At 45.3% G+C, this 22,132-nt stretch overlaps 1 protein-coding gene and 1 long non-coding RNA gene across 2 annotated transcripts; one reads left to right on the top strand and one right to left on the bottom strand.

Moving 5' to 3' along the window:
• The first annotated feature begins 2,398 nt into the window (after positions 1-2,398).
• Positions 2,399-9,903, top strand: LOC133924657 (autophagy-related protein 13a-like). The gene is made up of 3 exons (XM_062370297.1): positions 2,399-3,930; positions 7,785-7,918; positions 9,268-9,903. The coding sequence occupies exons 1-3, from the start codon at positions 2,785-2,787 to the stop codon at positions 9,542-9,544; spliced, it is 1,557 nt and encodes a 518-aa protein (XP_062226281.1). The 5' UTR covers positions 2,399-2,784; the 3' UTR covers positions 9,545-9,903.
• A 6,524-nt stretch (positions 9,904-16,427) lies between these two features.
• Positions 16,428-18,251, bottom strand: LOC133923596 (uncharacterized). Its single transcript, XR_009910649.1, has 3 exons — positions 17,800-18,251; positions 17,242-17,453; positions 16,428-16,683 (listed from the first exon to the last, which is right to left on the bottom strand). It is a non-coding gene; the product is annotated as an uncharacterized LOC133923596 (long non-coding RNA).
• Positions 18,252-22,132: the final 3,881 nt, after the last annotated feature.

Below are 22,132 nucleotides of genomic sequence, written 5' to 3'. Positions count from 1 at the left end.
CACAATTCCAATTTCAGAGCTTTTATAATAATATATTTTCAAATACACAATTTATAATGACATATTTTTAAACTTTGCTATTTGTAATGACATATATCTGATTAATCCGAAGCTTTCTAGGAAGTTTCAGGGTACTTGGTGATTGTCGGTGAATCAGGAACCAGGAGTCCTCGAGTCCTGAGGCCAGATCAGCAATTTGCCACGTGGCGCCCTCCCGCGGGGATCATCTCCGCGAGGTACGAGAAGATTAAGTCCCGGGAGAGGATGCTCGGGGTTATGAACAGTGGTCCCCGAGTACCCGAGTTCCCTGACGATCTGCGAAGACCCAGTGCCGAGAAGAGAGTGCTCGGGGCCATGAACAGTGGCCCTCGAGCACCCAAGTCCCCCGACGACCAGAAAAGCCGAGTACCGGGAAGGGTGTGCTCGGGGCTGCGAACAGTGGCCCCCGAGCACCCGAGTATCCTGAGGACCCAAGGAAGATAGTTCCGGGAGAGAGCGCTCGGGGCCGTGAACAATGACCCCCGAGCACTCGATTCCCCGAGGACCAAGGAAAGGGCATATCCAGGAGAGAGTGCTCGGGGCTATGAACAGTGACCCCCGAGCACTCGGTTCCCCGACGACCTAAGAAGTCCTTCGCCGGTGGCCCCCACAGAGGTCCAGCGGTGAGGTGTCAACCAGTGAAAGGTCCGATGCCGCATTTAAGAGGGCACGTGGCCTGTCACTTCCATCTGCTCCTGCCATGCTCGGTGTCAGTCCCTGCCACATTATGGCAGGAGGGCGTGGGAACATTTAATGCACGGGTCCCATCTCGCGTCATCCGGTGCACCTCGGGATAACGTCGCAAGGCCCAAGGTGCCCCGCCTGCCGCCTTGCTGTGTCAGGCGTACAAGACCGGGCGGGCACACCTGGCCGTTCAGTGGCTGCCCAGTGGGCCCTCTTCGCGGCGCCCGTTGAAGAACGACATCATGACAACCGAGACTGGGCGGGGGCGCGTTTTCAACCCCCCGTCACTTCGTGCAGCAGCCCATGATGGTTGTTTTTCCATTTATGGCGCCTTGGAACTCGTGCCCTCCCTTTCGGGGCACGCTACCGCCGGCGAGTATTTAAGGGGAGCCGGAGGACACGGAAAGTCTCTCTCGATCCCGGACAAAGATCGAAGATAGAAGAACACCCCAGTACAAGCACAGAAGCTAAGATCACTGAAGAACAAGGAGCCCGAAGCTCTAGGATAGACAAACATTCTTGTAACCAGCAACATCCCTAAGAAGCATTCTCAGTGCATTTATAGCATCCAAACAAGAGTAGGGTATTACGCTCAGTGTGGCCCGAACCTGTCTAAAAATCCCTCCAGTGCATTTACTGCATTCTGCATCCGATCATTCCATTCCACCTACCATCGCATTTACGCCTATTTATTTCACCCGCAAAACAGATTCAGAATCATCCCCGATCGAATCTTAAAGAGGGTCTCTCCGGATCTCTGCTTTAGGAGTTCACCCTCCAACAGTGATGTTATGATGATTGGGCAGCAATGATCATTTCCGACGTTTCTTTGTCAAAAATCTATGAGATACCTCCTCCTTACAGTATGAACAGGGAAAATAGAAAAACAGATATGATTAATCCTTCATAAAAGAAAACAGAAAGTTATGCTAAAGAGAAATTAAGGGCATAAAGAATCTAAGAAGCATCCCACAAAGTACCCTAATTTTATCTACAACAACTCTTTGTTGCCGCGGAAAGCAGAAAACCAAACAACAAAGTATCATAGACCCCCCCCCCCCCCAAAAAAAAAGAATTCACGGCACCTCCGTCATCCGGTACCGAAGAGATTGGCTCAATTCTCTAATCGCAAGCTAACGCATCTTTTCTTCCTCTTTTCAATGAACACCTCTGTTTTTGCTGTTATTGCCTAGATTAGTTAATTGTTGCTCATACAAGTGTTAAATGACGTTTTTCTTCAAGGATTCGCCGCCCAATCCATCAAAATCAAAGCAAGAAAAGAAAAAATAAAAAGAAGAAAAACACATAAAAAGGCGAAAAATAGTTGACACACTCATATCAGAATCAAAGAACCCACCCTACTCAGCAAGCCTTTCTCCCAGACAGTGCTCAAATTGTTACGCTTTTCATGCAGATTGAAACTTACCTAATAATTTTTTTTATAATCTTTAGGATCATCATAATTATGACCACCACATCGGGTTTCGACCGTTGGTTTTCTTATCATCACTCTACCAACTTTCTTGACCTTTTGACACTGAAGAGGCGTCAGCCTCTATGCACGTTCTTATGACTCTACAGAGACATATGCTTTTGGTAAACGGTAGTCCAAGCCTGGTGTGACCCTCTTTTGCGAGGGGAAAAACTGTCATCATAATTCATCTCCCTTGAAAAAGAGTTTAGTTTACGATGATTGGCAGCTTAGAATTATATTATCACCACATAAATCTATTCGGTTCGTCGTCACCACCATAATAATCCGATCATGACGGCACCAATAGCGACCCATTAACCCAAACCCGGAACCGAACCAGCGATCCTTAATCCTCCCCGTACACCGTCTCGGTCGTCTCCACGCCCAAATCCCCAACTCCAACCTCTCCTCTCCTCGGCACACAGATCTATCGACTCGATCCCACCCCACCCAGGCCACCTTTGATCGCTAGCCGATCGGATTTATGCAGTCCTACTGCCAGCCATGCCGCGCAGCAGCTTGAGGGAGAGCTTGAGCGGGGAGGAGCCGGGCGGCGCTGGGGTAGACCGGGCTCGGCGTCGGCGGCAATGTCCGGGATGTCCGACTCCGCGGGCGGCCGCGCGGGCGTGGAGCTGATGGTGGAGCAGTTCCAACTCAAGGTGCTCCACGCTGTCCTCGCCGTGCGCACGCCGCGCCTGCTCGCCGCCGCCGCCGCGCCGGCGGCGTCGTTCCGGCGGAGGGACAGGTGGTTCCACCTCCCGCTCCACGACCCGCCGCCGCCGCCCGAGGCGGCCGAGCGCCTGGAGGCGCTGGCTCCGGGGGAGCGGCTCGTGGTGGACGTCCACTTGGCCCCCGCCGGCGGCGGCGCAGGAGCGGGAGGGGAGGTGGTGGAGAGGTGGACGGTGGCGTGCGAGCCCTGGCCGGACGCTGCGGGCGAGGGGCTGGCCGTCAACCGGGCGTACAAGCATTGCTTCACGCTGCTGAGGTCGGTGTACGCCGTGCTCCGCCTCCTCCCGGCTTACCGCGTTTTCCGCCTCCTCTGCGCGAACCAGTCCTACAACTACGAGATGGTCCACCGCGTCAGCTTCTTCGTCGAGCCCTTCTCCCGCGCCGAGGAGGCCGCCATGCGCTCCCACCGCTTCGTCCCCGTCGAGACCCAGCTCGGCCGCCTCGTCGTCTCCGTCCAATACCTCCCCAACCTCGCCGCCTTCAACCTAGAGATCACCTCCCTCTCGCCGTCCATGCTGATTCCTGACTACGTGGGCAGCCCAGCCGCTGAGCCCATGCGCTTCTTCCCAGCTTCGCTCACCGAAGCCACGGGCTCCGCCTTCCCGCCGTCATATCAGCAGCAGCGCCCGCACAGCTGGGCTCCGCCTGCGTTCTGGCCACACGCGCCTGCGCAGCAGGGCAAGTTCTCGCCGACACCAGTGATTTATGCGTCACCGACGCCCTCGCCCCCCAACTTTCCTAGTGGGTACCTGCAATCTCGTCTGATGAGGGGGGAGTCTGCGCCAATGAGCATACCGCAGCTGGGCGAAAGTAGGAGCCCCGTGCACCGCCAGAACGTGCTGGAACCCGGTAGAGGCTTCATGCTGCCACCGCCGTCTCCGAGGAGAGTAGACACTGGGGCAACTGGTGCGCAAGAGTCTCCATCGGAGTGCAGCCGGTTGATTGGGCGGATGGAAGGACTTCGAACGGTAGATCCCTACGCGAGCCCGTCACCAAGACACAAGGTGATTCATGCCTTCATGGCTCTATTTTGACATGTTCTCAACTATATTGATACTTGTGTATATGCTTCGATTCGTGGGAGTTCAAGATTGGATCTTTCTGGCCGGTAGGGCCTGTGAAAGTATACATTAAATTGATCTAGCATATCTGAAGTAAAATTCACCTATTTATAAGAACTAGCAAGGTGGCCCGTACATTTGTGTGGCTAGATTCGTTGCATTGTGGGTTTTTTTTATACTCTCTTCGATGGCAAATTCACATTTATAGGATCAATCAATAAATCTATTATCTGATTTCTGAATTTCCGCAACTTTTCAGTTAAACATAGTTGTATAAGCATGTCTTGATCATACAAAGGCACGAACCATGCACTTCACCCGCTTGTGCCGCGACTACAAGCTGCCTGGTCTAAGCCCAACTCTTGCCAGTTGCATTCTGCCTTGTTGATCCTCGGCTTCGTAGGTGTTTCTTGTCACCGTCATAGGTCATGGCTTCACCATATGTGGTTTGTGGTTATGCCTTGTCCCTCCATTTACCTGACACAATTAGCTCGTGCTGTGCAACAACAAATTGATCATTAGATTTTGTAACTTTCCCCCAACAAATTAAGTCAAACGTAGCTTCTCGCCACCCTGTGGCTGCAACCACGAGGTATGCTGTAAGGGTGGCAGTGGGTTGGGTCCTCACGGGTTCAGACCTGGCGGGGGCGGGTTCGGGTGTAGAAACCGCCTTGGCCCCGTGGAGTCATCGGGTTTGGGTAGTATTTTGCACCCATAGGTGTCCCACGGGCCCTGAAATCTTGATGCCCATTAATGGCCCACACCACATGAGAATATAGTGGCGCGGCGTACGTACGCAAACCGCCCATTAACAACCCACTCCACACGCGCGTACCGCACATACACTCGTACTACACACGTAATGTGGACTGTACCGTACTACACACATGCACTCTGATCGATGCACCATAACACCACCCAAATAACGCGCGTGGGAATGACGGGGGTTGGTGGCGCCAAGCATTTTGTCGCTTGCCCTCACGCGCGCGGGAGGCAGGGCGACCGATGGTGCATCGCGACGGTGTGGGACCGAGAGGTATGGCGGGGGCAGGTGACCATGTGCGCTTTGTCCGTTTGTCACCGCTCACGCTTAGTGTGGGTCCTCCAGTACATCGGGGGCAGGTGAATAAAAATTAAAAGCATGTTGGTTAGGTTTCGGGTCATTGCCGGGGTCGTTGGGGGCGGGGATGGATTTACACCCGGTTTGATTTTCGGGCCGATTCGGGTTTCATGTTTTGGGTCGGGTGCGTTCTTGCTCGACCTGGCCTCAACCCGACCTGTTGCCATCCCTAGTACGCGATCTAAGCCTGGATCTAGTGTCCTCGGTGTCACTTGTTGCCACTGCAGGTCGCTGCTCGACCATTTGCAGCCTGTGGGTTATGGCTTGCCTTGTTGCCTACCTGCCATCATGATCTTGTGCTTCGCGGCAACAAATCTATTGTGTGATTTTTAAATTCCCTAGCAAATTTAGTCAAATACAGCTCCTTGGTTGCCTACTGCCGCGACACTGAGATGCGTGTGCCGCGACAGTGAGATGCGTGGCTAGCTTACGTGCCTTGCCCTATCGATCCACGACTGTGTAAATGCCCCTTAGTAATTGTTGGAGATCGTGGTTGCATCATCTGCAGGCTGCGAGCTGCGCCTTATCCTATCACATGCATGGCATCATGACCTTGAGTTGCGCGGTCCAAGCCCGATATAACGATGCCCATAACTTTCCCTACCGATCTAATCCTATGTCTCGTCCTTCCGATTTCTAGATTTGTTGATGTCCCTTTGTCGCTGCTCGAGGTCGTGGCTTCTATCATCTGCAGTCTATGTGTTGTGCTCTGCCCCGCCACCTATTTGACGTACGATGTTTAGCTGCACGGTGCTTTTGAATTCTTATAGAAATCATGTTACTAACTTTATTTATTTTTTATTTAAATTTTTTCCAAGCCTGTATTTGATATTGACCCTTTTTCCTTTTTAATCCCAATTTTAATTATTAGTTCTTATTTTGAATTTTTTCCAAGCTTGTATTTTATATGGACCCTTCTTTTTTCTTTTTTTAATCCCAATTTCAATTATTATGAATTGTATTTTACATGGACTCTTTATTGAACTACTAATTTTTCATTTTTCTTATTCCATAATTAGCAATTGATTAATTGTATTTTAGATGGACTCTTTATTTAGGTATTTTGCTTCCCAATTTGTATGGAAATCAAACTACTATTTTTTTTTATAATTTTTACTTCCGAATTTAATAGACCGTTAGATGATCATAATAATCAATGGTGTAGATCCCTTTCTTTTTTTTTCTATTAATGTGATAATTTCTCCTCCTTGAGAGTAAACGTGGGGCTTCTTTTGTTGGTCATTTACTAAGATAATAGATCGAAGTCTGAAAGAGAGTAGAGAATGGAATAACTATGAGCTGAAATAATCTTGCATGATAGTTGATACACTAATAAACTTTTTTTTCTCGAACACGCAGGAGAGCTCTGTATCTTTGTATTAAAGAGAGAAGAGTGGACCGAGTACAAGTGTCCTCCCGTAATGGAGATACCACCTACACCACACACACACACCTAGCTTAGCTAAGATCCGCACCATGGAGATTGAGAAACACGACCAAAACAACTAACTGTCGCTGCTAGACACCAAAGATGAACTTCATCAGAGATCTCTCGCAGCATGTCCTGAACCCTAGGTATCGCTCCATTGAACACGCAAGCATCACGAAGTCTCCAAATCCACCATGCTCCTAGAATAACGAGAGAATTGAATCCCTTACGCTGAGATTTGTGAACTCCTCGGTGAGTACGACGCCACCAATCTGCGAACACCGTATCGTGGTGTTCTGGTGTGAGGTTCTGAATGACGCGTGAGAATAACTGGAACCAAACTTCCGTGGCAAAGACACAATTGGTGAGGAGGTGTTGTGCCGATTCCTTATCCTGATCACACAGCGGACAATGGTCTGGATGAGGCAATCCATGTCTTGCCAGTCGGATGGAAGTCCAACAACGGTTTTGAATAGCCAGCCATAAGAACTTGCAGCGCAAGGGAGCCCACAACCGCCATAAGCACTTCCATGGCTCAAAGCAGACTGAACCAGTGAAGTAGCATCTGTATGAGGTCTTGGTGGAGAATTGACCTGAAGCTGAATTCAACCAAACGTGATGGTCATGTTCATATTTGGCTTACTCATGCATCAGTTCGATTTTTGTAGAAAATTGGAGTAACCCCCCAGACTTCTATTTACTGAAACAAAAAGAAATTTTGTAACAGAATTGAGGGGAGAAAACCTACAAACAATTGGTGAACCCTCCTGGCATTCGCCTAAAATACTAGACAAAAAGAATAATAGAAAGAGTTGTTCAGAGTCAAAATATTAAGATTAGGCCTCCTTTTTAGTTGTGAACAAGTTCCACTGATTCTGGCTGAGATCACACTCATGCAAAAAAAAAAAAAAAACCATTTTGTATGATTTGTTGAAGTATGAAAAAACAGTTAGTGACTGGGTGTTTTTCCTAGTATATCCAAAACCAGCTTTGGATGATAGTCTGGAACTAATTTCTTGAGATTTGATAGTGTTGAACTTTGGATTACTTTTATGTGCTGCAATAATTGTCTGCCCTTGTATTTTTCTTTAGTGTCTTGCCTTAATTTTCCTCTCTGCAGTCTGCATGAGCTGCTGAAATCTTATTTCATCATTGAAATGGCTCTCAAATAGTTTTGAGAGCCAAAATATTTCATGTTGATCGAGTTAATCTGCTGTTATGCCTTGATATCGTTTGGTGGATATGCAGGGCAAAGATAGTAAAGATGAATCTGGGAGATTCTCTGCACTGTCATCATGTGATTCCCCTCGGCAAGATGATCTGGACGATGTAGATTATCCTTTTGCAGTGGATGATGTTGATATGCCGGTCTCCCGACCTGGGTAAGTTTAAAGTAACTTTACTTTTGTAGATCATTTTGTTTTGTGTTATTTTCACAAATTCAACCCTAGTGGCTTTAACTGGTTCTGAATAAAAGCAAATACATTTCAGAATAAACTTTTGATGTCTGCTGCATGCTCAATAGCACACAGGGATAACATCCCTTTATATAGATGGATCAATTATCGTCATTTGGTAGCGCACTCAAGCATAAGAGAGAGAAATTTCATGAAGTATTCTGTCTGTAGAAATTACAAAATAGAGTAGGATCCAATTAGCCAATAACTCATGTACCTAGCTATTTAAGAACGTTAGAGCTATGTTCTTACTTGGCATGTTAATTGCTGGAGCTTGCAGTTCTTCTATGCCGACACATTGTTGGTCGTTTCCACATTCTGCATATGATGAGAATAGTGTTTACCGTGAGGATTTAAAAGCCTTGGCATGAGCAAACTGGCTATAGGTTTTAAAACTCGACCAACCTAGGAGGAACTAGGTGGCATTGTAAATAAGAAGAAATAGGCACCCAAATTCGAGTTGAAGAAGACTCGAACCTAGGTGGTGGGGGTGTACACTCCCACCTCCCACCAACTGAGCTACCTCTCACCAACTGTGCTAGGCTAATTCTGTCAAGCCAATCTTCTCATTATAGCAGTAAATAGAGTGTTGCAAAATACTACTCAGAAATGGTAGAAAAATTAAATGGAATTAGTTTGAGTCTGCAGCCAAAAGGAAGATGCATTACTATACCTCCGAAAATACGATTGTGAGCAGTTACACATTATACAAAAAGATGGCAAAAGCTCTAGCTTTATTCATTTTACAAGTTTGTCATGCTATGTTTGAGTGGAAGACTGGAAGGCATCCTCTTTGGTGGATTTCATTTATTAGTAGGTCGTACAGTAAGTGTTAGGGAAGTGGCCTTTGTTTTATCCTTTTGAGCTACTTGTAAGAAACCTAACTTCATCAATGTGTGGTCTATTATCTTTCTGCATTCCATGTATCGCGCTGTAAAATGCACATTAATAGTTTATTCACTTATATTATAGCTATTGATTGTGGTTATGTAGTGGTGAATAATCTGTGTGATTCATTCGTAATAAGATGTTACTGATGGCATCAGGCAGTCCCTTAGCACAGCTTCCTATATTAACAAGAGTTTCAGTTGTGCAATAAATGCCATATCTTGATATACCTGTTTCTCTGATCATACACACTATGTAATTTTTTAGTTAAGCGATACACATTACCCTTTATTAAATTACGACATTACTGACTGACCGCGTCTTGTCTGTTTACTTACCACTTGAGTTTCTGGGAATCTAATTTTATTTCTGTGTGGATTATACAGGAGCAGTGATGGGAAGGAAGTGGGAGATCAGGCAGGTTCATCGTCGCATAAGTCTCAAGATGCACAAGTTGGTTCTCTAGTCAACCTGCTGAGAACTGCACGCCCGCTGCGAGATCCTAGCTATTCATCACAAACATCCGAAGTAGCCTCAACAAGTTCTGTCATGTCGCGTAGGACATCTGATGCACTTGAGGAGCTCCAATCCTTCAAAGAGATAAGGGAGAGACTGCTGTCCCGGAGTAGCGCAAAACATCAAGCGCCACCGGAAAAACCATAGCACCATTCTTTCCTTCGTTTCTCTTAACATCACCGCTTAAGATCCCCAACCAAGAACAAGCTACATGGTGAGCTAAGTGATCTTAACAAGCTACATGGTGAGCTAAGTGATCTTTTGTTGAGGTGTTCATGTATATATGACTGATGAAATTGATGCGATTAGTTGAAGAGACCGACTGTGATCCGCCGCTGTTCATACTCTTGTGTATCTGGAAAGTGAAGCCGATACTCGTAGGTGGGGGAGCCTGCGATGGACGCAGTGCTCTAGTGTGTGCGTGTGTGTAAATTATGTAACTGCTCGGAACCAAGTGTTTCATTAAACACAAATCTTTTAAAGTTCTGCTCGCATTTCAGAGGACTTATTTTCTCTACTCTTGCTATATGATCTGAAAGTTATGGATTGGCGCTCTGCAGGAACATATTCAGGTGCTTCCCGTTTGTCATTTGCTTTTGCCACTGGTGTGAAGTCCTGCGGGTTGCAGGCCAAAATGCAGTCGTGCAGTACCAGCAGGATCACCGGCAGATAGTTTCTATGCCTTCAGTTTTTCTTATTTTACAAGGCAAGAATTCTCCAAGAGTAGCTCACGTTTTTTTAAGCCTCTCCTTTGATATACAAGCTGTAGTATTTAAACCCAAACATAGATACACACCACACTCAACCCACATCTCCTATGCGCACTTAGAGCTACAAATTTATGCTTGTACACTTTGTCCTACCATTGTGGACTTGGGGTCCACACAAGTGTGAGGCTTTCGAGTATATTTTTAGGGGAAGTCCCGGTGAGACACCCGGGTCAATCATAGAGATCAACGCAGCTGGGTGGAATAGCCACCGCCGCCTCGAGAATGTTGTTGAACACACACGGGAAAGCGGTGTCCACTCGTCGCCTCGAACTCGGCCTATGTTTGGGCTCAACTTGGCCCTCAAGAACCCTTTAACTTCTACAGATTGGCCCGCAAGTGCCTAGGATGTCTTAGGAAGATCGGTTGCACAGGCCCAATCCCATCTCAATTTGAGCGGATAGGTTTAGTGTTGCTGGAGTCAGATCCGAATCAGAGCGTAGCAATTCGTCGAGTAGAAGCTGTTCGGTCGGTGCTCGTCTTCAAGATACCCTTAATGATGAAACCATGAAATCAGATGGTGTCAATCTTACTGAAAATGTGGCCATCATTCGACATTCGTTGCGCTAGGGCACTCACTGACTCATCGTTCACGATCCTGGACTCCTCGCGCTTTCCGAGCTCTGCTGCAGTGCTGCTCAGTGCTCGCTGGGCCGCGCCCGCGGCTTAGCGCGTGCGCGCATCATGTCGATCTCAATGTCGCTTAGCGCAGGAGCTGATTGTTTCTGGTAGCTGCAGGAGCACTTTTAGATTTAGGTCTCCTTTGCGACAATTTTTTTCCCCTGAAGATCTTTTATGAGAAGCTGTCTTGAAAAGCTGTTGCCTAAAGAATCGGCTGGTTAGAGAAATTGATTCTTTGGTGACCTTGATTTTCTTCAAGAGATTGACGGTCCTGAATGTGTAATGTAATGGCTATTATGTTCTGAATCATCTAAACTTGTTTGGCTTCTGAATAAGCATATATGCTATTATTTTCATTAATATTTCGTATTTAAAGATGCAAATATTCTAGTATTTGTAATTTCATATAAATGTAAAGTACAACAAGAAAAAAATTACATTCTCTCCCCAAAATATCAAAACCAATTAAATAATTAATATCATTAAGTCTAACAAAATATTAGTCAAGTGTAGTATCAATGATCATGGTACCAAAACGGAGCAATAAAATAACGCAATACACCCATATTATTTTCATCTCTCGCATTACCATCATCAATGGTATCTTGGGTAGCTTGAGTGTCCGCATCATTATCAACATATTTTTCAAAATATGCATCGTCTATGGCATTATTCCTAGTAAAATTATGAAGAGCCATTACAACAATTATAATTTTTGATTGCATAGCTAGGCAAATTTAAGAGAATACACCACTACATCTTTAGAATTCCGAAGTAATGTTTGATCACATTCCGGAGGGATGAATGTGTATGGTTGAACACCTTCTTCAAACCCACTGGATGGTGACCATGTTGTAATTTAGACACATAGTGACCCTTGTATGGTGCTAAAAAACTCTTTCGATTAGGATACCCTGAATCAACGAGATAATACTTCCCTACATAGCATAAGTGTTAGTGTAGTGGTTGATGCCTAACTAATCGTAATGAAATGTTCACATGTAAGTAAGATACCTTCTAGGTAGTGAAAATTGATTTTTGTAGGTTATTAAAATATCCAATAATATACAAGTGTCATGAACAAATCCAGTCCAACCGGTGATAACAAATGTACACCTCGTATCAAAATCGCAAACTGCCATGATATTTTGTGAAGCATATCCATGTTAGTTAAAGTATTTATGTTGTTCACTTAATGGGACAATTACATCTATGTGTGTTCCATCGATTGCACCAATGCAATCCTTAAAATGAGGCCAAAATCTAGCTTCTCGAAGCGTAGAGTGCATAGTCGAAAACAGAGGAACTTTATGTTCTATGTCAACAACCAAACAATCGATACTATCTAATACATCAGTAAACTTTCTACTAATAATTTATGCTGAATGGCAAAACTGATTCTTTACTTGTCTATTAGATTGAGGTGCATCCTATGTCCACAAAAATATTGCTAATGATTACTCACTATAAAGTTCTAGAGTTGATTTCAAGCCATAATCATTTATCAATGTTTCATGGAGCCATCTGAAAACTGATGAAGAAGATGTAGAACAAGCAGATCGGTGAGCAGTTGCGTCAAGCACTTCCCGAAAACTTTATTCATCATCTCCTGATGTAGGATATCAAGGACGATGACACGATATATATATATATATATATATATATATATATATATATATATATATATATATATATATATATATATATATATATATATATATATATATATATATATATATATATATGGAAATCTACGTAGTTGAGATGTTCCATGATTGAACTCTTAACTGATGTGATCTCCATACCTCCTAACCATATTGACCATTTACGCAAGTGTCGTGCACCTTCGCCCCTGCTATGGCGCTACGAGATAAGGTAAGTACACGCACGTGTGTTCTTCTAGTCCTCGTATTCACATGAGCTAATGGGATGATATACATAACTCCTTTTAAATTGTTCTCCTTCCAACTCTACCAGCAATATAGGACTAACGGACTATATCCTCCCTTCATATGTTAGGCCTTTAAAATTTATTAGAAATTATTTTCAATAATAGGTCAAGCCTATATGTTCTACCACCTGCAACATGCCCCACGCGACCTCGGTGCTCTGCTGCGCTCGCCGGCACGTAAGAACATTGCAGCCGCGACCGACTGCTAGCTAGCCTGCTACCATATCAGGCCATGACATCGCTGCGATGCCAAATGCTTCTGTGTGCGCCCGCACTCTGCAAAGACAAGAAACGACGCACACAGGAAAGACACTGGCGCACCCAGAACACTACTTATTTTGGCACTTGCTCGATGCGAACGTCTACTTATGTTCAAGAGATACCCGTGGTGGCCTTTGGCCTTGCATTCATGGTGCATTTCCGCACCTTTCTGCTGTGCGCGGCATGCAGAGCGCTAGACCGCTGAACGGAGTATGATCTTCTGGCCGGTCCGGTGCTTGCAACTTTGCAAGACCAAGGTGTCGATGATAAGATTTGATATCTATAGTGATCATTGTAATGATAATCGGCACAACAGGATATTGTTGGATCTGATCGAATACGTGGAAGGTGATCTTCGAGTAAGTGACCATGGCCAGCGACCAGCAACCACGACCACTGACTAGTGACCACCGACCAGGCGACCAATGACCAGGTGACCATGACCAAGCGACCACCAACCATGGTGATCTCTGAACACAGTGAATCTCAGTAGTTGGTCTCTGAATATGTGGAAGAACCGGACGGATTCAAGAATATGGATACATCGAGCAATTGGTCTCTAAGCAGGTAGTGAGACCGAGAAGGTAGTACGCGAGCAGATGTTCGGGTCAAGCATGTAGTCGAATCCAAGAAGACCGAATTACAATAAAGAATACTCGGGTAAATATATGGTAGTTTACGTGGTTGACTAGGAAAGATATATTAGTTATAGAAAGTTTGGAAGTCAGGTGATGTGGTATAGCTGAGTCATATATGTAAGTCTTGTTTGATTTGAATTAGGAGTCCTGACCTCTTACAGCTAAGACTTGCTGCCCATTAAACATGAGAGGGTCATGGCCGATTAAGAATCATCATCCAATCGATCAAACACAATTTACATTAACTCTTATTTTGCCTAGTTCCTATAGTCCCAATCTCTTTTCCAATCTATGTTGCTATCTGTTCATGATCTCGACAACCAAGGACAAGTCGCCAACCATCTGTGCTCTGACAGGGTCCCTCCCGAGCATGGGTGATGACGAAGGTCCGGCGACGCAAAGCCATGAACATGGCATCCTGGGTGTTGCTTACCGGATATTGCATGCGAGGTGGTCGGTGTTTGGCATGATATCTTTTCACGTCAACACACTTTTTGGTGACCCGCTGGGGACTCAAAGTTTTCGACTGCCTTTTAGCCTAATTCTAAAACCCTAGGCATGTCTATTTCAGAGATTAACAAAGATAACATCATCATGCCATCATATGACAAGTTGCCGGAAGAAGTGCGTCTGGCGATCGAGGCTTACTTGGAGCAATGTCGATAGTAGCTACCCTCGCGCTACATAAAAACTCGGCAAGGTGTGTTCAAGAAGGAAGATTCTCCACCGCTCTGACCAACACTCTAAGTATTAACTAATGTAAGTACTCAATCATATCTCTATCTATAGGACGTTGCCAATATGATTGATCAATCTGTTGGTGCAACTATGGCTAATAGTGTTCAAAAGATGGTTGAGGACACGTTGGTTAGTAAGATTTGGCCTTTAGTTTTACAAATACATGAGGAACAAAGTTTGAAGAAACTAGTTAACAGTAATGCTAATGCTTCAATTCTTTTAGCTGTCAAGACATTACCTAGCGTTTCTTATGCTTACTTGAATAACCCGCATGATGGTCGAGATTATATGGGTAGTGTTGCACCTAATTATGTCACTTCTCAAGCTATTAGAACTGATGTAACATTGAGCCCGTATGAAACACCATATGTTGAGGACAATGCTTCAACTCCGGCTCCATCTTATAGAGCCGAAGGTTATCCTAATGTGCAGACACCATATTACCAGACCATAGCATCAGTGCTCCGCCTATACAATTGCAAGGGTCAGCCATCCCTTATGGGCCGACACCTGCAGAGTGCTTCTCTACGCCACCTCTTATTACTTCCTATGCACAGAATTTTCCCACATCATAGCCTAAGACAATAGCTAACCCTGCTCGACATGTCGCTGATTATGGTGAAATCATGCGAGAACAAGTAGCTACTGTGCTAAGGGAACAATTTGGTGTGGAGGTTAGAAGAAAACTCGTGCATATCAAAAGCCATATCTTAAGCACTTTGAAACAATCCCATACCTATGTGGTTTCAAAGTTACTGATTTTGTAAAATTTACCGAGGAAGACAATAGAGAAACTAGGGAGCATGTGGGTTAGTTTGTTTCGCAATTAGGTGACCAATGATGTCTTGAAAATTAGATTATTTCTTTTATCATTATCTGGAACTGCTTCTACATGGTTTACATGTCTTGCTCCTAATTTTGTGCATGTGTGGTCCCTTGAAGAAAAATTTTATGAGTATTTTTATAGTGATGATATTGAATTGATACTTTCACACTTAACATCGGTTAAGAAAAAAATACAATGAACCCGTTGATGACTATATTAGAAGATTTAGGGATACAAAGAACCGATGTTTTAACTTGACGCTTGTCGAATATCTAACTATAGGGTATATACGCATAAGGTGTATACTATACATGGGTATGGTATACTATATACCTGATGGACACCTCCATATATTGTAGATCTGAATCTGCGGGATCTGATATGCTCGGAGATCACAAAATTCAACTTCTCAAATTCCTTTCATAGATCAGGACTCATCTCTTGGAGAGTTATAGCATTGACTAGAGATTTCCTACCCAAGGCATCAGCCACTATATTTTCCTTTCCTAGGTGATAGTTGATTCCCAAATTGTAATCTTTAATAAGTTCTAACCATCTGTGTTGTCTGAGATTAGATCTGGTTGAGTGAAGATATATTTCAATCTCTTATGATCTGAATAGATCTCACACCTTTGACCTATCCGGTAGTGTCTTCAGATCTTGAGTGCATTCACTACTGCGGCTAGCTCCAACTCATGTGTCGGGTAGTTCTCCTCATGTTTCCTTAATTGCCTGGATGCATATGCTACCACATGACCCTCTTGCATAAGCACACATCCTAAACCTTGACGAGACGCATCACAATACACTGAGAATGACTTAAGGGTGTTAGGCATGCAGTACCAGAGCTAAGGTTAATCTTTTCTTTAACTCATTAAAACTAGCTTCATGAGTGGCTGCCCACTTGAACTCTGCTCCTTTCTCCAACAGATCCATCATTGGCTTTGCTATATTGGAGAAACCTTCTATGAACTGACAATAATATCCTGCTAGACCTAAGAAACTGTGGATCGCTGAAACATTCTGCGGTGGTTTTCAATTCAGAATATCCCTCACTTTGGATGGGTCCACAGATACACCTCCTGTTGATATAGTGTGACCTAGGAAGGGAACTTTCTTCAAATAGAACTCACACTTGCTCAACTTGGCATATAGCTGGTTCACCTTGAGCTTCTGCAGTTGTAACACCCTACTTTACCACTAAGCCTAATTATATGAAAATAGAAAATTTTGATGGTATTTCCTCTATAGGACGGTATAACTGACCAAAAGAGATCACAGGCAGACAGTATATGACATAACCGGCATATATATATAGAAACCTTCACGACGCTACCAGCCTCGTACCACGACATAAACCAAGCAAACGACAGACCACCAAAACCACCATTTATAACACCGGTTGAGCTATCAACATGGTGATGAGGTAGTGTGTGCAGCTACCAAGATCCATCCCCAAAATGCACGTCAACATCTAAACATACCTATAAAGAAAGCACGGGTGAGATTCAAAAATCTCAGCAAGTGAAAGGTACTTTAACAAAAAGCTATTTAGCCACAGTTGAATGTGCTAACAATTCTAAATAGAAACTAGTAATGAAACAGACCGCCAACACTAGGAGAAACAATTATGACTAAGCAAGTCCAACGATAACATTAAAAATTTTAACATTCGGTTGGTATAAGCCTTCAGAGCCGCATATATATCTATATACAAGCTAACTAAAGGAAATAAGATTTGATGCGAATGATTCATTGAATTTCATAAAAAGACATAACCATGCACATGATATGCTCTCCTCACCTTTACCCCTCCTCGGGTAACGTAAGGGTGTGCACCATACTCCTCCTCGGGTGACATACGGTACTGTACCGGTACGGTCGCGGCCAGAAGACGACGACAAACTTCCAATGCATGAGATGTATATGTATGACGTGCTTCAAGCATAACCAACATAACTTCCGGAATATGCTTGAGACTTCAAAAAAAAAAATTGCATACAACACTAATGAACAACTGCAGAATGGCATATCGTGCCTACTGCACTTCATAAATCAATCATCGAGTAAACTTCTAGAAACGTAAACAACATAGTACCCAGCTCAGAATCAGTCATTCAGATTAGATGAATGCACTGTAATTAAAGAATGTAGGCAACCCAATATTAGGTTAAAGCATAGTCATACAATACATTCACTTGCCTTTACCGACGATGAAGGAAATTCGATCAAGAATGTCCGGAAATAGTACCACCTGTACATGCATACTATTAGAACTAAAACATATTTAAAACACATAAAATATGAAGCGTCCATCCTACGCCTGAAAATGTCGCGTATACGCCTATATTTCGAAAAATCGAACAGAAAACCGTATCACATGGAATGATACATTATTTCCAATTCAGAGTCGAACCAAAATTCTCACTAATTAGTCGCTTCGATGAACGAAAAGAATACTTCGACTCGGATGTCGTATCTTCGAATCAATAATGATTATCGAAACGAAACAGACTATTAATCACATGAAATAATACGACAGGAATTGATTAATTTAATTTAGTTCAACCACAAACATCTAAGAATTACTGAGAAATCACCTTCGAAGGATTGACGACGAATCCGACGAAATTCCGAAATTTCCAATTTTTCCTTTTTTTTTCCTTTTCTCTTTTTCTTTTTGTTTTGTTTTCTTTTCTTCTTTTCTTTTCTCTTTCCTGGCTTCTCTCCTGCGCTGGTTTGCTTGCTTCTCTGTGCTTGCTTGTTCTCAGCTGCTAGCACAGAGGCAACGACGGCCTGCTTGCTTGCTTGCTTCTTCACGGCGGCTGGCGCAGAGCGAGCGCGACGGCACGCATGACGGCGCGACGCGGTGGCCCGGCGCGACGGCGGCGCAGGCGCGCGGCGCAGCGACGAGGCACAGGCCGGTCAGGCGGAGGCGACGGTGGCCGGCGGCGCGCAGCAACCAGTGGCAGCGAGCGGCCGGCGCGGCGGACGGCAGCGTACGGCGCGAGGAGCTCGGCAAGCAGCGTGCTCAGCAACGAGGAGAGAGAGAGAAAGGAAAACGGTGTTGACGTCTGGATGGATCGGCCGGTACTTATCTTCTTTCTTTTTTTTATTTTTTTTTTAAAAAAACAACAAACGGTTTAATTTTATTGGACTTATTACGGGTCATAAAGTGCTCGGAACGGACATATGAATAGCAAAATATGTTCGTCTCGACGAGATGAATGCAACCACGGTCTCCGATTGTCCATACGAGCAACGGATCAAAAAAAAATCAAATTTTGGTCAAATCTCTCTTTTTTTCTCTCTAAAAAATTTGGTATTACAGCAGTACCAACCTTAGGTGTTCCTCGTGCTCTTTCTCATTCTTGGACAAAACCAGGATATCATCGATAAATACAACGATGAACTTGTCCAAATACTCTATAAAAACCATGTTCATCAGATACATAAAGTAGACTAGGGCATTTATCAATCTGAATGACATTACTATGTACTCATATAGACCATACCGAGTAATGAATGCGGCCTTTGGAATATCTGAGGAATAGATCTTCAACTGATGATATCTAGACCGAAGGTCAATCTTGGAGAACACACATGCTACTTTCAACTAGTCAAACAGATCTTCAATGCGGGGTAGGGGATATTTATTCTTGATAGTTACTTCATTAAGGGCTTGATAATCTATACACATCCTTTGTGTTCCATCCTTCTTTGGTAGGGCGAAGAACTGGGGCGGATAAACCCTTTGTCTAGTAGCTCTTGGATTTGCTCCTTGAGTTCAGCCAGCTGATTGCATCCATTCTATATGGTCTCTTATATATAGGAGTAGTTCTAGTTACTAACTCAATGACGAACTCAATTTCATGATCGGGTGGCATTCCTAGCAAATCATCTAGGAAGACATCTGGAAATTCATTGACTCTGCTATCTTCCACTGCATTAGCCTTGTTGAGACTGGTGTTGATAGCTGACTCTGTCGTGGCTTGGAACTCCACCTTGGTATTGCCTTGTGTGTCAACTGTACTGTCTTCGTTGCACATCCAATGATTCCATTGTACTTGGTTAACCACTCTATTTCTAGTATGATATCAATCCCCTTGGACTCCAGAATGATGTTGCAAGAAATTCTACCCCCCTTATACATATATTTATTTAGGGCATACATGCCTTAACTCTATTTCTCCTCCAATAGAACTAACTAGCACCCAATTTTTCATTAATGCTCTTGACAATTTAAATGTAGTGATAAACTGAGATGATATGAATGAATACATAGCGATAGAATCGAACAACACTGTAGTAGGGTGAGAGTTTGTGGAAAACTTTGAGCACCTAGGTCGCATGCGAGGCTTTTCCAGTTCCCAATGATGGAAGTTAGGCTTCCTCAAACATGTTAGGATGTACAAGAAGAGGAAGATGTCAGGTACAATCAATGTGCAAGGATTGACCCAGTCAATCACGGAGAGTGTTTATCAAGACCTCATGCAAAGGTTTACGTCACAGGGAGTCGTAATTCCTAGTGCACTGATAGACGATAGCCTCATTGCTGGATGCAGGAGTAGTCAAGCCTCCAGGGAGGTCGAACAACCTGTCTTCTCTCCATCCATGGAACTGGATACTATAGACCTTCTCGATGGGCCCACACCATGCTCGCTACTCATAAGACCTGGTGGCTACCAAATTCAGCTTGCAAAGGTTCAAGTGCATTCAAAGGTCCAGGTGTTACATATGGTCCCGATATGTCCTAGTTATGTCGTGGTCTTCGTGGATTTTGTACATGCCAATGTTGTGGACACAGATTTGCAGTCCCCTAATGATAAGATCCAAAAACTGGGTTAAGCTCATCTTCAAAGGGTCCAATGGAAGAGAGGCACATCTTGGTGCACATAGAATCATCTAGGAGCGATCCGCCTAGATGTCCAAGTTCTCTACTCTAACCTTAGCCTCGAGTTAAGCCAGCTATGTCGCCTTTGCCCACCCTACCATCTCCAGCTATGGAACCTGAGGGTAGCCCAGAGAAGAATAAGAAGAACTCTGTCGGTGAATCAGGAACCAGGGGTCCTCGAATCCCGAGGCCAGGCCAGCAATCCGCCGCGTGGCAGCTTCCCGCGGGGTTCATCTCCGCGAGGTACGAAAAGACTAAGTCCCGGGAGAGGGAGCTCGGGGCCACAAACAGTGGTCCCCGAGTACCCGGGTTCCCCGATGATTTGCGAAGACTAAGTGACCGGGGAGAGAGTGCTCACGGAGGTGAACAGTGATCCCCGAGCACCCAAGTCCCCCGACGACCAGAAGAGCTGAGTGCCGGGAAGGGTGTGCCCGGGGCTGCGGACAGTGGCCTCCCGGGCACCCGAGTGCCCCGAGGACCCAAGGAAGGTAGTTCCGGGAGAGAGTGCTCGGGGCTGCGAGCAGCGGCCCCCGAGCACTCGGTTCCCCGAGGATCCAAACAGTCAATTTCGGGAGAGAGTGCTCGGGGTCGTGAACAGTGGCCCCCGAGCACTCAGTTCCCCGAGGACCAAGAGAGGGTGTTTCTGGGAGAGAGTGCTCGGGAAGGTGAACAGTGACCCCCGAGCACTCGGTTCCCCGACGGCCCAAGGAGTATCCCGTCAGTGGCCCCCACAGAGGTCCAGCGATAAGGTGTCAGCCTGTGAAAGGCCCGATGCCGCATTTAAGAGCGCGCGTGGCTTGACACCTTCAACTGCTCCCGCCACGCTCGGTGTCAGTCCCTGTCACATTCTGGCAGAAGGGCGTGGGGACATTTAATGCACGGGTCCCATCCCGTGTCATCCGGCTCGCCTCGGGATAGCTTCGCAAGGCCCGAGGCGCCCCGTCTGCCGCCCTGCTGTGGCAGGCGTACGAGACAGAACGGGCACGCCAGGCCGCTCTGCGGCTGCCCGGTGGGCCCTCTCCACGGCGCCCGTTGCCAGCGCCATTATGGCGACCGAAGACCGGGTGGGGGGCACGTTTTCAACCCCCCGTCACTTCGCGCAGAGGCCATGATGACTCCCTTTCCATTTATGGTGCCTTGGAACTTGTGTCCTCCCTTTTGGGGCACGCTACCGCCGGCGGGTATTTAAGGCAGCCGGCCGGTACGGACAAAGACAAGTTGAAGCTAACAGAAGAACCCAGAGCAGAGGGCGCTCGAACTCTCAGACACTCGTTCAGAAACTGAAGAACATCTTCGTACAAGCATCAGAGCTGAAGAACAAGGAGCCCGAGGCTCTAGGATAGACAGACATTCTTGTAACCAGCAACATTCCTGAGAGACATTCTCAGGGCATTTATAGCATCCACACAGGAGTAGGTTATTACGCTCAGTGTGGCCCGAACCTGTCTAAAAATCCCTCCAGTGCATTTACTGCGTTCTGTATTAGATCATTCCACACCACCTGCCATTGCATTCATATCCATTTATTTCTCCAGCAAACATATTCAGAATCATCCCCCCGGCCGAATCTCAAAAAGGGGTCCCTCAGGATCCCTGCGATAGGAGTCAACCCTCCGACAAACTCCAAGCTACGGTCCAAGAAGCAGCTGCCGAAGAAGTCCAAGTCCTCTGGTAAGGACTGAAGCACCGAGAAGCGTGTGATAGGTGCAGCTTGGACTAAGGGTAACCAAAAATTCCAACTTGGGAAGCCCTTGCTGATGGTAGATCCATTGCGAAAGGCAGGACAATCTTGTGTCAAGTTGCATAATTAGTACCTACATGGTTGTAAAGCGAAGAAGAGTTCTATTGTCACTTCTTGAATGGTGACGGCTACTTCAGTGTGGGCTTCAACGACTTATACGACCTCTTCAACCTCGATTGCATGAATATGGGGTTATTGCGATGCTGGACATTGTAAGTCATTTAAACTAGACGTTCATTAATTATTATCACTAATTCTCCAACCTAACTAATTTTTTATTTGTAGACACTTGGTGCAA

This window comes from Phragmites australis, chromosome 7 (genome assembly GCF_958298935.1).
Source record: "Phragmites australis chromosome 7, lpPhrAust1.1, whole genome shotgun sequence".
Taxonomy (NCBI): Eukaryota; Viridiplantae; Streptophyta; class Magnoliopsida; order Poales; family Poaceae; genus Phragmites; species Phragmites australis.
Note: the sequence above shows the minus strand (reverse complement) of the source record. Positions and strands in the feature narration are given on the sequence as shown.

Excerpts from the sequence above, each read along its gene's own strand:
- LOC133924657 (XM_062370297.1), top strand. The coding sequence starts at position 2,785 with ATGTCCGGGATGTCCGACTCCGCGGGCGGCCGCGCGGGCGTGGAGCTG. Across the intron at positions 3,931-7,784 it reads GCCCGTCACCAAGACACAAG|GGCAAAGATAGTAAAGATGA; the intron begins GTGATTCATGCC and ends GTGGATATGCAG. Across the intron at positions 7,919-9,267 it reads ATGCCGGTCTCCCGACCTGG|GAGCAGTGATGGGAAGGAAG; the intron begins GTAAGTTTAAAG and ends TGGATTATACAG.